Genomic DNA, 13841 nt, shown 5'->3' on the forward strand with positions numbered 1-13841 from the left:
CTTTGATTTATCACTCTTAAGAGGCTTGGCTGATGCCAAATACATGAACAGAGAGAAGTAGTGAACCACCTGTAGCAGTTTTAATCTTACTTTATAGTTCACGGTGTAGAGAGTATCTTGCTCTCTGGTTATTTTCCTTGCTCACATGCTGTAAGTACTGTTCTAGAGAGGGGTTATTTTTTGAAGGAATGTTTCCTCCAAAGTAGTTACGGGATACCTGTGAATGTGTGTTAGTTGTCCTTGGCTACAGTAAAACCATATGAACGTAGAAAGCTATCTCCTCAAATGCAGAAATGGATGACTTCATATGTGTAATTCTCTGGTTCTTTCAGTGAATCTGATGAACATCTTAGTGCTTACGGTATTGCATTTCATGTATTTTTATATAGGATGAAAAAGGGCCTAAAGGGTGTATAAGTGTTTATCAGAGGAGTAATTGCTTTTTGATTCTTCTCACTGCCAGAAATGAACTTTTGCAAACACTAGAAACATGCGGATTTAAATATCAAGAATTTCTCTTGTCTCCAACCTGTGTGAGTACTAATAACATTTTAACTTTTCAAACTGTACTGAGCCTACGGACATTTGGAAATGATTTACTGTATTGGAAAACAGAACGATGTCCAGTACTCATTCTTCTGAATAAGAGCCATCTGGCACGACTTCTGATATTGCCATTATCATGCTGCTGTTACTATTGAGGTCCCAATCCTGTATTGCTTTGCAACTATTGTTGTTTTTTAAGTAGGCATGAATTTATACTATGACCAGGACAGAAGTTTTCCCATCAGGAGCCTCATGACTTCAGAATTGCTGATGCGCATGATTTTTCTAATACAGAAGACTTGACTGTGTTATCTGTGGGAGGAGGGGTTCTGTTTGCATTCTTCCCAGGCAACTGCAAAAAGAATTAAGGCAGAGTTCAGATTGTGTAAGACTAAATGGAATTGATGGAGTGCTGTATCTGTTTGAGAGAACCTTACAAAGAGTAGATTGAAAATCAGTTGTGGTACACTAGTTTCAGTGTTAGATATCTTGTATAGTTCCATATTTAATATGGCAATGAAGCACCTTCTTGCTTTTTTGTTGAAAGTGGTTAGTGTCTGTCCGAAGAATTTGTGATAATTATGTCATTTTTCTTCTTACCTCACATAAAAAGTTTGTTTCTATTCTGTTCGTTTACGGAGAAAGTCAAAACTACGAAGAAGAAAATATTTGCCTGTTTGTTTGCTTGAGGAATCTTAGTCACAGAAGTTATGTTCATGAGTTCACTAAAAGTGGTTAGATATTGTCAATTAATTTTGATAGCTTCAAAATGGAAATATATATTAGTGTGACAGTTTTATTACTGTAAATAATAGTATATAACTTTTATGATGATATATGTTACTTCTTTTTATCACATGGACTAAAGGCTTGTGGATTTTGCTTACAGCTTGGCATTCCTAACTCTAGACTGCGATATTTTCTAATTGCAAAGTTTCACCCAACGCTGTTTTCCTTTCAAGTTCATGGTGAGGTGAGTCTAATTTCTATTAATTGATTTTGCTTTGTTTTATGAAGATTGAGGGTTAAATTTTCGGTCTAGTGGGGTGGGGAAGAATGGCCAGAGGGATAAAGGGTATTAACAGAAAAGTTATAAACTTCCCCCCCGCTTTTTTTTGTCCTGGATGCTGAGTTTTCTAAGGACTGAAATGCCTGCCAGTGGCTTAGATGGCTTAAAGCAATTTGGAGAAGTTTTTGGAGGCTGTTAGCAGGCTAGAAAACAATGCATTTTGCTACCTTTTCCACAACCTTGGAAATGTCTTTTTGTAAGAATGGTTATTTACAGTCATTGAAATCATCAGCAAATCTTGATTACAAATTCTTTTGAAATCTTCAAAAAAGTAATAGAGTTGCTTATTTTATTCTGAGCATCTCTGAAAGAATTCTTATTGCAGATTCTGCAGTTGAATTTTTTTATTGCAATATCAAATGCAGTTCTTAAATTTTTCTCACAATTTGTTACTGCTTAGATATTGACAAGGTTCCCAGATCAAGATCTAAAAGACTTAATAAAGGATAAAGTTGCTGACAAACTAGATGAAGCTAATTATTCCGTGCTTTCTAAAGAGAAGAATTTGGATCGAAGCACTGGTCCTGATTGCAGCAGCAAGAAGAACTTACCAAAAGGGGCCTTTCTTTTTAAACTTGAAACAACAGAAGAAATGGAAAGGAAGCATAGTCAGGACAATGATTCCTCTATTCAGATGCTAAAAGATTTCCTGGAAGAGGATAACGAAGAAATGAATCAGTATTTCTTACCACCAAAGTCCTTATTACGTTATGCTTTTTTGTTAGACATTGTTAAACCTACCTGCCGGAGGTCCACATGCTTCACAAAAGGGTAAGTTACAGAGAAAATCTATTGCTGAATCCTATTCTGAAACTTGTGTTTTTACTTGCATACTTTAAAAACAAGGCCATCATCAAAAAGACAGACCTCTCTGGAGAAAAAAAAAATGCTCTAATGTAGCGTGCTTCCTCATGCAGTAGAATGCCAGCATGAGAATCTGTCTGGCAGAACATCATATGCCCACTCCAAAAAAGCATTCACAAAAGACAGTGCCATTTGTTGTTGACCTTCACAGAAGCTTAATTACCCCTGCGGAAATATGGTTCCAGTAGACTGGTATAGTACTGATTCATTAATGAATTTCTTTATATTGGTCACTGAAATTATAAAGTGTTACGTATGACAGATCCATTCCTCATTAAAATTGTCTTCACTGTGCATTTTATTGATTTCTTGGATTTTTCAGCTTTGTAGGTCAGAAGAGCTGTTGATAGGCCATCTTTCATAAAACCAGTTAGATGTCTGCATTGCAAATCATATATTTGTTGGAGCAAAACATCCAGTGCTTTTATGTCTCATAGTTTTCTCATTTGTACATTGGAATTATAAGGCTGACTATTTGAGATTGTTGAATGTCCTGAAATCCCACTGATCAAGGGTCAGGAACTGTTCAGCTAAATGCATTTGTATTGCAAAATGCCAGTTGGAGCGCAGAAGTTTGTGGGAAATTTTAATACTAATGAACTTTTCAAATAGACAGGTTTTTGGAATTCTCAAGAAGTTTCGACAAAATAGCTTTTAGTTGATGACTTAAAGTTAATTTCAACAGGTTGTTTTCTTTTATTAGTAGAAATTAAAATGGCAGATGGCATAGACAATTCCTGTAGACTTTGTGATTTCAACTTTTTGATGATATAAAGCCTGAGAAAAAAACAAAATCTCAATATTTCTGGAGCGGGAAAGCCCTTCCCCCAGCTCTGATTAGTATAAACCTTTTCTACCTTTGCTGTTTTGAGTGGTGGTGGAGTCAGCATCATGTAGGATCTGTTTCTTAAGTAGAATAGTCAAATAAAACATTAGGCCAGAATGATTCCTTATGTATCTCATGTATTTTTCATACATGTTATCAAAAATAAATTGTCCACTTGTGTTTCCAGTAGAATACATCATGGTATTTTGTGGTCATGTTTATTGAATTCACACTGAAGGAGACTCCTGAGTTGGATATATAAAGTCTTTGTATATAGTGGTGGGAAATCTGGTCTTGAACATGACTGTTACCCGTATGCTGATTTAAAAGGAATCAGGCCAGATACTTGAGGTAATTCTTGTTGGCTCAGAATGTAAGAATTTGAGTTATTGTCTTTGTTCCCTTTTTTATGAGCCTTTTGGAAGGAAGATTGCTGGTCAGAGGGCTGGAGCACCTGCCCTACGAGGAACGGCTGTGAGAGCTGGGCCTCTTCAGCCTGGGGGAGAGAGGCCTGAGGGGGGGGATCTTATCAATGTGTACAAGTACCTGAAGGGAGGGTGCCAGGGGGACAGGGACAAAACTCTTTTCAGTTGTCCCATGTGACAGGACAAGAGGCAGTGGGCAGAAATTGAAGCACAGGAAGTTCTGCCTGAGCGTGAGGGGGAATTTCTTCCCTGTGAGAGTGACGGAGCACTGGACCAGGTTGCCTAGAGAGGTTGTGGAGTCTCCTTCTCTGGAGATCTTCAAGGCCCGCCTGGATGCAACCCTGTTTACCATGCTCTAGGTGACCCTGCTGAGCGGGGAGGTTGGACTAAATGATCTCCAGAGGTCCCTTCCAATGTTACTGATTCTATGATTGCCAAAATGGTCCTCAAAGTGGTCATATCATTAACAGCTCTGCATTATAGACTGATTACAATTACATTTCAGGCTTCATCCAAGTCAGCAACCAAGAATAAGTTGCTGCTGGATCTATACTAGGAATTGTTTTTATCTGTCTGAGGCAAATTTAGGAGACAGGACCCTGAATGGAGCAGAGCAGTATTCAGAGTAGTACAGAGAATCCCTTTGCTGAGATGCCTGTATAGTGCCTTGCTTAGGAGTCATGCTGACCACCAGCACTGAAAATGAGGAAAAGTGTTTTAATATTATGAACCGGTAAGGTTCATGTGCTAGGGTTAATCTGGGTATGTTGCATCCATTGCTATTGCTATGTCAGGAACCTCAAGCACTTACAGTATATGACCCTTCTGCTTTCCCCCTGTACCGTGCCAGTATGTCTTCTGAAGATTGAAATGCTTTGGTGCAGCATAGGGCAAAATGCGGTGGCCTGTGATTTGTGGACGATCAAGCAGGTGATCTTGTGATCCCTTCTGATCTTAGATGCAAAGACAATTTGAACACAGTTGCTGAGTTACTTGAGAGTAAAAATGCCACAGTTCCTCTTAGGAGCATCATTTGTGGTGGCTGAAGTTGTGAGAAAGGCAACTGGCCATTTTAACAAACAGAGCAAATAACAAGTGTTTCTTTAAATATGATTATACTGAATCTGCTTGTAAATTCTTGAGTTGCTGTTGACCAGAGAAACAGTATCTTCTAAAACAGTGTAAAATCAATTACAGAAACTATAGGGTTGTGGAAATCATCTTTTTATTAGCCATAATACAGGACACAGTGTACCTAGAAATAACATATTATGTATGTGAAACAAATAATTTTTTAAAAACCCTGCAGAAACAAACAAACAAAAAAATCTTGAGTGAGGTAAAAATTTAAAAGATTATAATTTCTTTCTTTATTATAACTGGTAATTAAACATCCAAAAATCAATAGATCATTTCTCACTTTGACAAAATTTCCCATATTTCATTATGTTCTGAATCTGTTAGGAATGTTAATTTTTTCTGAAGTCAGCAGTTGCAATAATAATTAATTAAAATCCGTCTAACACTGGATACCTACCCATATTTATGTTAGAGAAAAAACAAAAAAGCAACCCACCCCCACTATTTATAAATAATGATCTTCATTTTTAACTGTTACATTATCTTTCTACACCAACTGGAATTTTTTGTGGGCAGTTCCATATTCTAGTGCCAGTTATTTAGAGTGGAACATTTTATATAACATGGAGCCCATGGAAAAGATCTTTTTTTATCCAGTAAAGAGAACAAAATAGTAGTTTGAAATTTATCCTCATTTACTTATTTTGTCTCAGATACAGTAGCTGATCTTATATTTCAGATTAATGTAAGAAGAATATTAAAATTCCTCACTGCCATATGTGCTACATTGTAAAACCAGGTACTAGGGAATTTTCAGAATACATCTAACCAATTAAATATTATGCATTTACAACACAGTTCAATTTCATGTGTTTTTTAATCTGTATTAGTGTATAAGCCCTTTTGTTTTGATGCTAAATAAGATTTGCATATGCTTTGTTTTAAAAATGTGAGTTGGTCTCACTGATATTGAAAGAAATACTCATCAGCTTTTCTCACTGGAGAAGAAATTCTCAAGCTTGCGTCCTGGTGGGTCATTGCATCGATGGTAAAGGAAGAATATTCATTTCTTCATTGTGGGGTTAGAAATGCTTGAAAGAAAAACTGTTCTAAATGTGTTGGTGTAGAATGAGCCCTAAATGAAGTAAAAGACCTTTAACAGTTGTCTACAGATACGAAGAGATACATATACAGGGAATAGTATCTGTTAATGGTAGTTGCAAACCACTGCCATTTCATGCAGATGATGTTCTGAAGTTCTTCCACTGTGCAAAAACTATCCATTTCCCTGTCTCAGTCTCTTTCAGTTGAGGACATTCATACACTATTGTTGTTTAAATCAGCAGAACATGTTTCTGAAAGCCCAGCAAGGACATAATTATATTTAAATGGTAGCCTTGCAGAGACTGTAGAGTAAACATGTAGTTATGTAATCAACCACACGGGATTTAAAAAAGCTATCATATGGTTTTATAATGTCAATTTACTTACTATTTAGTCAAATTTTTTTTCTTGCTAGCTGCTCTGCACAGAAGCCTGACCATCTCCCCTCTCTTCCTTTTTTGGAAAATTCACAAACAACCAAAAGTTAGATCTGACTGAATTGCTTTGTTCCTAATGGAATGATATAAAACTTCTAGGCTCGTGCTGTATGGTCCTGTCCTCCTTTTAAGTATGGAGAGTCAGTTTGAACACCTAAAACCATTTTGCCTTTAGCAGTATAAAATTGATGAGTATAATGTAGACGGCCCTTTCGATGATGCTTTGCTTGATTTCCTTGGCCAGTTGCCTTGTATAAGGCATTAGCATGGATAAACCCTTGTGCGCTGATTGCAGCCTCATCCCCAGGGATTATGTTCAAAGACAGAATTGCACTCCAGGGTTAGCGTTGTTAATAACAAGGACTTTTGTTTCATCCATGCAGGAAACTATTTGTTAATCACAGCAAATGAATGTCATTAAGCTCCCTGCATCTTTGCAGTTGTCAGAATTTTGAAGTCCAATGAAAATTTTCACTTAAGATTTTTATTGTTGTTATTAAGGTATGGACACTATGTAGAAGGCACAGGCTCAGTTCTTCAGACAGCGCTAGATGTACAGGTAAGAATGTCTAGACTAACACGTGAGAATGATTTGTTTCATCTGTGCTCTGCTTTGCTATTCTGAATTTATTACAACAAAAATGCTTTTAAAGCTACATTTTATGGCAGCTGAGTTCCCCAAAAACAGTTTATTTAAATCAAGGTTATACATGTCTATCTAGGGAGAATACATGTCTATCTAGGGAGAGTACAAGTTGCGATTATTTTATTAGCCATAGGCTCACGCAGAGATTTCACAGGGGTACGTGAAAATGTTAAAATGGACTAATCCTATGGATAACTTACATTACCGTGTTGCAATTCTCTGATTTTTTTTTGTACACAGATGATTTAGCAAGCATGTCAAATGTTTGATAGAAAATACCTTTTATATTCAAACATTTTAAAAGTGGTCTTTGGGCATTGGGAAACGTAGAAATAAATAAATATATGACTAAATCATTATTTAAAGATACTTTCCACAAAGTATATTTTGTACACAAGCATATCCTCATGCACTTGTGTCATTCACTAGTATTACACATTTTCTATACATTTTTAACCATATGAGGAATGCAACATTGGAATTCAGAATAATCTCAAGGCGAATATATTAAAACAGCTGCATCCATACAGTCTAATTTTTTTAGGTGGTCAGGCTATTCAGTCATTTTTCTTATTCTGTCATTAACAAATGTTTATAGCCCTTTGATTGCCTCATTGAGTATTGTTATGGCTTGTAACTGAAGGAAGAAATGATGGACTCCCACATGGCAGCATTGGTTTCTTTCTTGAAAATGTATGTGTTAAGATGTTGGCTGAAGAAAATTTAACACCAATCGTAATGTCAAACAAAACATGCTATTGTCTTTGGCACTGTGATAATCAAAGAGATAAGCTGTTGTGATGTGAGTGTTACACCATAATTTTTCATGTTCTGCTTGCATTAGTGTTATCTGTATGCTATTTTGGATATTCTTCATAGCTTGAATCAGTGTTTAAATGCATTGAGATGATACCAGAAGAAGAGAAGCTTATGAAACTGTCTACATTAAAACTGAGGTACTTTACCCCAAGAGAAATAGCAAATCTTCATGGATTCCCTCCAGAATTTGGTATGTGCTTGCAAAATGTCTATTTCTATTTCATTTTTATGAAATGCTGAGTTATTTTTTCGATCAGGAGTAGCCCATGCTATTTGTTCTGTATTTTTTTTCATACCACTTTATTTTAACGATCAGTTCTTATTAATTGGCTAACATTTCTCTGAATTTCCATTAGTTTTCTCACAGTTTATAAAACTAATCTCTATAGCTATGTTTATTTTTGTAAATTGGAAAAAAGAGTTTTGGAACGAGAAATGCTGTCTTAGTGAATGGCAGTGAAGGAAAGCCTTTGTTTTAAAATTAAACCTATTTACGCGTCAGACAGGAGTACTAACAACTGTAATAAGTCAACATATCTTACCAATTTTGGAGGTCTGTTATTGGTTTTCAGTGTCTGAATTGCCTACTTTTTCTCTTCTACACATTTGCAGCTGCTGTCAGAGAGGGAATTTTACAAGATACAGATACTTCTTTGTTCAGGAGTAGCCAAACTCTTCAGTTAATGATCTGTTAAGGCCTCTCTGTTTTTTTTAGGAAAGGCAATACTGGCTGTTGGTTTAATAAGGTGAGGTACCTCATTTTCTAACTATTTTTGTGAAGAACAGAGTCAAGGAGCAAGACTGTGCAATACCATTACATTGCATACAGGTCTAGTGAATTCATTTCGGACTGAATTCTAGTTGAATTCCTCTTGCCCTTCTATAAATAAAGGCAGATGAGAAAACGTAGCTGTTGTTACCTGCTAAGGAACCTGGCCTGCTGCCATCCCATCAGCTCAATTGATTGTCTCTCAGCAGTAGCAGCCTCCATAGAATCAGATGTCAGTGACCTTGAGTAATATGTTACTTTGTCCTTTGAATTACTCTATGACTTAGAGTTTTAAAGAGGGCTAATAGTTTGTATTTATTTTCCTTTTGCAATTTTGTTTTCTAATTTACATTCAAAATTATTACGTTTAAAGAACAGTATCAAGATTGCTAAGTGAAACACTGAGAGTGACGAAAACTAAACTTGCTTGTATAACAGTATTTGTAGTGTGTGCTATGCTGACTTACATCCCTATATGCAGTTATTTTTATAGCCTGCCTTCTTTAATAGACTGATTTTTGCAGACAGCCTTTGTCTCAGCACAGCTGTCTTCCATATTGACTTAGGCTAACGAAAAGAAGCCTAACAACCTAAACAGGGCTGCATATTGAATTACTCTTAAGTGTGTGGTTCAATATGCACCTTCTGTGTTACAAAAACAGGTTTATCATGCTGTTAAGCTGCCTTTTGAACATAGAATTGTCTTTTTTTTTTTTAATATGGTGTTCTAATAGCTGGTGTTTCCCAAACATTAAATCTGTCTTTACAGTACCATTGAGGAATGTAGTAAGGCTAATGCTGTTTATATTTTACAGAGGGAGAACTGAGACAAGGAGAGATTTTTGTTTGGAAGATACCATTAATTTAGGGCGACCAGCTTGTAAAGCCTGACCGTTACTATTTTATAGTGTTTGGAATAATAGAACGCTTCCTCTGCTCAGAGCTCATCTTCAGAGACATCTGTGAGCTTCAATACTTATTTGAAAAAGTCTCACAATAAGTCAAGCTTCTAAATATGAGGAGCTTCCAGATAGTTATCATCTATGAAACGCTCATTTAACAAAGTTGTATTTTATCACCTAGGAGCTGTGGAGTAGTAGGACAGATTCCAGCTCTGAAAGGGCAGTGCCCTTCTGCCTTCGTAGTGAGTCCTTCTTCACAATTCTTGCAGTTCCCTTCTTTGCTATACCACACTTCCCAGCTTCCTTAGCAAATGAAACAAGCCTTTCTCATCCAGCAGTTTTCTCTGTCGTATACTCCTGATTCATATGCAGAATAAGTGTTTCCCAGTACAGAGTCACAAGTCTGACATTTTTCCTCTGTGTTTCAATCAAGAAGTTTCCCAGTGTGTACTTGCAAAGAATATTACTCGCCTCTAGGTGATAAGAATCTCTTGGGAATGTAGTTACTGTAATCTAAGTTTTTCCTGAGTATTTGCAAGATGTTTTTTTTTTTTCCAAAGGCTTCTAATTTGATACATTTACAGCTACAGCAAAGAGTGTATTCCTGACAGCATTTCTCCTGTGTTAAATTTCAAGTCATTGTTGTGAAATGTGGAGTTTTCAAAGGAAAATGTGCTATAATTTCTCTACTCTTATATTCTGTACTGACAGCACTATTTGAGTTGAAATTTTTAATAAATCCTTAAGATGTACCCAATGTGAATGTTGGCCCCCAAAAAATAAAGAATGAGAAAACTGTAAGCTAAAAATAAGCCTTAAGTGAAGAGAATGTCAGGAAGCTTTGATAGCAGGTGTTGTTCCTAGCTGTAGCGACAATTAACAAAAGAAATGCAGTTGTGTTTAAATGGATCTATATTATAACCCCTTTCTACACAAGAGATCCAGTTAGTCATTGTTCTTTCTTAGCATTAACAGATTTGCTTCTGCTTTTAACATCTGAGTGTAGAAATAGTAATGGCACTTTAGGTCAATGAAATACTGCAGTCATTTGCCTTAGTCATTATCATGGGTCCCACAGCAATATTTTTAAAGGTGATCACATGATTCTTGCAGCTATGACTTGTTTTCATGAGAGTGACATCAGGAAGCTGTTCCTTTTCCATTTTTTCTATTAGCAGTGTGTATGCATGTTACTGAGAAACAAACAGCAGCCTAGTGGAAAGCCAGCACTTTTTGGTAGAGGATATTGCTAAGATTGCAACTCTAAGTTGCATGTATGACCTAAATGATATGGATAGAGTGTAGAACTGTGCAGCAACTACCCGCGTACTATGAGTTGTTAAATCAGTCCTCCTGATGTAGCCTACTCTTGAGCCAAGAAGAGAGGAGGTGCAAGATAATGTTAACAGACAAATGGAGGGGGCTTGGCATAAAGGAAGCAGTGAGTCCTGAAAATAAATCCAGGCTTACAGCTGCCAAGAGGCAGTAGGAGCAACTCGAATTTTCACTGTTTAGGTATGCTTATTGGGCTATAAGTGTGTATGTGTTTGTGTATAAATGTACATTCATTTTTATATATTCTTTTAAGATTTCTAAATTCAGAGCCTTATGCAGTGACTTAAGTGAAAATTGAGGTAGTTTGGAACAATTACTTAAATTCCCACACAAAGAGAGAAGAATGGGAGTCCAAATTTGAGTGCCAGGAAGCTGAGCAGAATGGTTGGATCTGGCAGAAGATGTGTTTACCAAAGTAGTCCATATTCAAGGCATTAATAACTGGCAGAGAAGGGTGGAACAACTCCTCCCAGACACCTCCTCTTCAGCTTCCCACCCTTGGCTCAGCTGCTCAGAGCCATGTTCTCTACTGAGCCCTCTTTGGAAGAGGGTTTCACTGGAGTATTCAAGGCCTGCCTGGATGCAGCCTTGTCTAACATGCTGTAGGTGACCCTGCTGAGTGGAGAGGTTGGGCTAGATGATCTCCAGAGGTCCCTTCCAACCTTACTGATTCGATGATGGTGCTGTGAAAACTTCAGAACATGTATATCACTTTTGCACACACATCATGTGTCTGCATCAAAGATGATCTGGGTGCTGATGACCTCAAAGTTAGGTGTTTCTTAGACTATGATCGAATCATTGAATTTGATCAAGTTTCAGCAGCTTAACAAATGACATGGAGGGTTGAATCACTGCTGCTGTTCATCTTTCACTCAAGTTAAAGCAAATGCACTTTAGCACACAGCTAGAGTGAGCTAAGAGTACGAGCCAGGACAGTTATAGTTGACCATATGGTTGTTGGTAATTTAGTTCTCAGCACCTCTCTCACCTTTGATTGTGCACTCAATACACAGTGCACAACCTCTACAACACCTGAACCAGTTTAATTTTTTCTGAGCCTCCTTTCTTTCTGCCAATCCTTGCTCTACTAATGTGAAGGATGTTTTTTATGCTATCTGTATTTCTGAGTGCATTCCGCAGGGTCAACGTTGAGTTACATGGAAAGTTGTTCAGCTGCTTGATCACTTACTGCAGTAAGCCTTGTTCACAGCCCAGTTTGTACTGGTGGTGTATTGTGCTGTCAGACTGGCTTGATTTACCTTAACTGCTGAAAGAAGCTCAAATCAGAAGTAAAATACAAATGTTAATGAGAGAAGCAGTTTAGTACATTTGGAGAATCTGTGTGTTTTATTTCTGCCATGGCCACCTTCCTCTTGGATGTTCTGCTGATGGTCTGTAGAGCAGCGATTGTTTCCCTTCCTGAGATGATTGCCATTTACCAGGAGGGTTGGACTTTTTGAGCTATATGAAGAGAAGCTAGATTAGCATTAGTTACAGAGTAAGGCAATGTTTTAAAGCTACTTGTTGAATCTTAGAAATGGCTGTATTGTTAATGGAAGAATGAGCCCAAATCCAGGGAATTGGTTGGGAATTATTTTTGTGACTTTGAGAATTTTAGGTGAGTGTCCATAAACTGCAGTCTGTGATAACTATTTTAAGAATTGTTCATTAAAAATAGCAGTAGACCAAAAGCTAGGAACAAGCCCAGACTAACGGCATTGAACTGTGTTTTTCTTTTAGGCTTCCCTGACAAAGTAACAATAAAGCAACGCTACCGTCTTCTGGGAAACAGCCTCAATGTACACGTGGTAGCAAAATTGATCTCCTTTCTACTTGGATAATTTATAATCTGAAGAGTGTGACTGATGACAGAAAATACTTCTGTCTTTATGAGAAAGCTGATAGTGGCTGAACAAAAATCATAGCTTACAAAAATATCTGTCAAGTATTTTACTGAACAGTTCTCATGTATTTTTAATATTGTGTTTATGGTGGATTTGCACTGTACGTATGTTTTACTTAAATGGATGTTTACAGGAATTAATTGCTTTTTTAAGTCTTTTTATTTTGAAAAATGAAAAATAAGGACATTTACACATCTCTCAATGAAAATGGGTAAATCTTTTGTATTTTATCTTAAACTGTTTTCTCAGTGCACTATTAAAAAGCCTGTAAATGTCAAAGATGTTTTAATTAAGTGCAGAGACCAAGTTCTAAATGTAAAATGTCATCTTCATCTGTAAATGTAAGTGATCCATTAAAAGATTTACTGTATTCAAATTCATATTTTTATTTTGTATATGATTTTTAAGGAGACACAATATTGTTTTTTGTTTGTCTGATTCTCTCTAGATACTTGTAGGTTTCTGGAACCCAACTGTGTCTGGAGGAATTCATTTCGGGGCAACTGAATAAAAATATTTGAAGGTTATCACAATTCTGGCAATAACTTGGCTGTTTCTGTTCTCACTTAAATTATGCAGGATGTGATCATTGGTCCTTACCAAAGGCCTACACAATACAAGACATAAAAAAGGATTTTAAAACTCCGTGTCTGGCCAAGGAAGGGTTTCTGTGCCATAAGAACTGGAAAAAAATATATGGTTATTTTCTAAGACTTCTTCACAGAACTTGATACTACTGCTAGGGTAAGGAGTGAATGCTGGGATGAGGCCACTACCTGTGGCCACCCAGAGTGCTACATGTGTACACTATCTCATAGAATTGGACTAAAAAATCTGTTTATCATCAGGTCTTGTAAATAGCAGCAGAAAAAAATTACGGAAAAATGAAATGCCTTTGGAAGAAGAATGTGTTTAGTTTGTTGCTTTTGATACAGATAACGCCATACTGGTATCTAGAGAAAAGCCAGGTTGAGAGGAGAAGACGAGATTCTTAGTAAACAAGCAATAGAGAACAGTTATGTCACATGACTGAAGGATTTCTTAGATTGATCATAGTTCTTGTGCACCAGAACAGCAAGTTGTCAAAGTCACCAACCTGGAACAAGATTGAT

The 13841-nt window shown here is 36.8% G+C and overlaps 1 protein-coding gene across 5 annotated transcripts in view; it reads left to right on the forward strand.

Moving 5' to 3' along the window:
• Positions 1 to 13262, forward strand: part of TRDMT1 (tRNA aspartic acid methyltransferase 1) — a 29931-nt gene extending 16669 nt beyond the window's left edge. For 4 of the 5 annotated variants that reach the window (XM_062569064.1, XM_062569060.1, XM_062569061.1 and 1 more), the window contains 6 exons: positions 464 to 533; positions 1436 to 1519; positions 2016 to 2386; positions 6853 to 6910; positions 7877 to 8006; positions 12566 to 13262. In XM_062569064.1, the coding sequence (XP_062425048.1) occupies positions 464 to 533; positions 1436 to 1519; positions 2016 to 2386; positions 6853 to 6910; positions 7877 to 8006; positions 12566 to 12666 (814 nt within the window). In that variant the 3' untranslated portion in view covers positions 12667 to 13262. Of the gene's footprint in view, positions 1 to 463; positions 534 to 1435; positions 1520 to 2015; positions 2387 to 6852; positions 6911 to 7841; positions 8007 to 12565 lie in introns of those variants that run through there. The other variant, XM_062569062.1, reaches the window with a different exon arrangement.
• The last annotated feature ends 579 nt before the right edge of the window (positions 13263 to 13841 follow it).

Source organism: Rhea pennata, chromosome 2 (assembly GCF_028389875.1).
Source record: "Rhea pennata isolate bPtePen1 chromosome 2, bPtePen1.pri, whole genome shotgun sequence".
Lineage (NCBI taxonomy): Eukaryota > Metazoa > Chordata > Aves > Rheiformes > Rheidae > Rhea > Rhea pennata.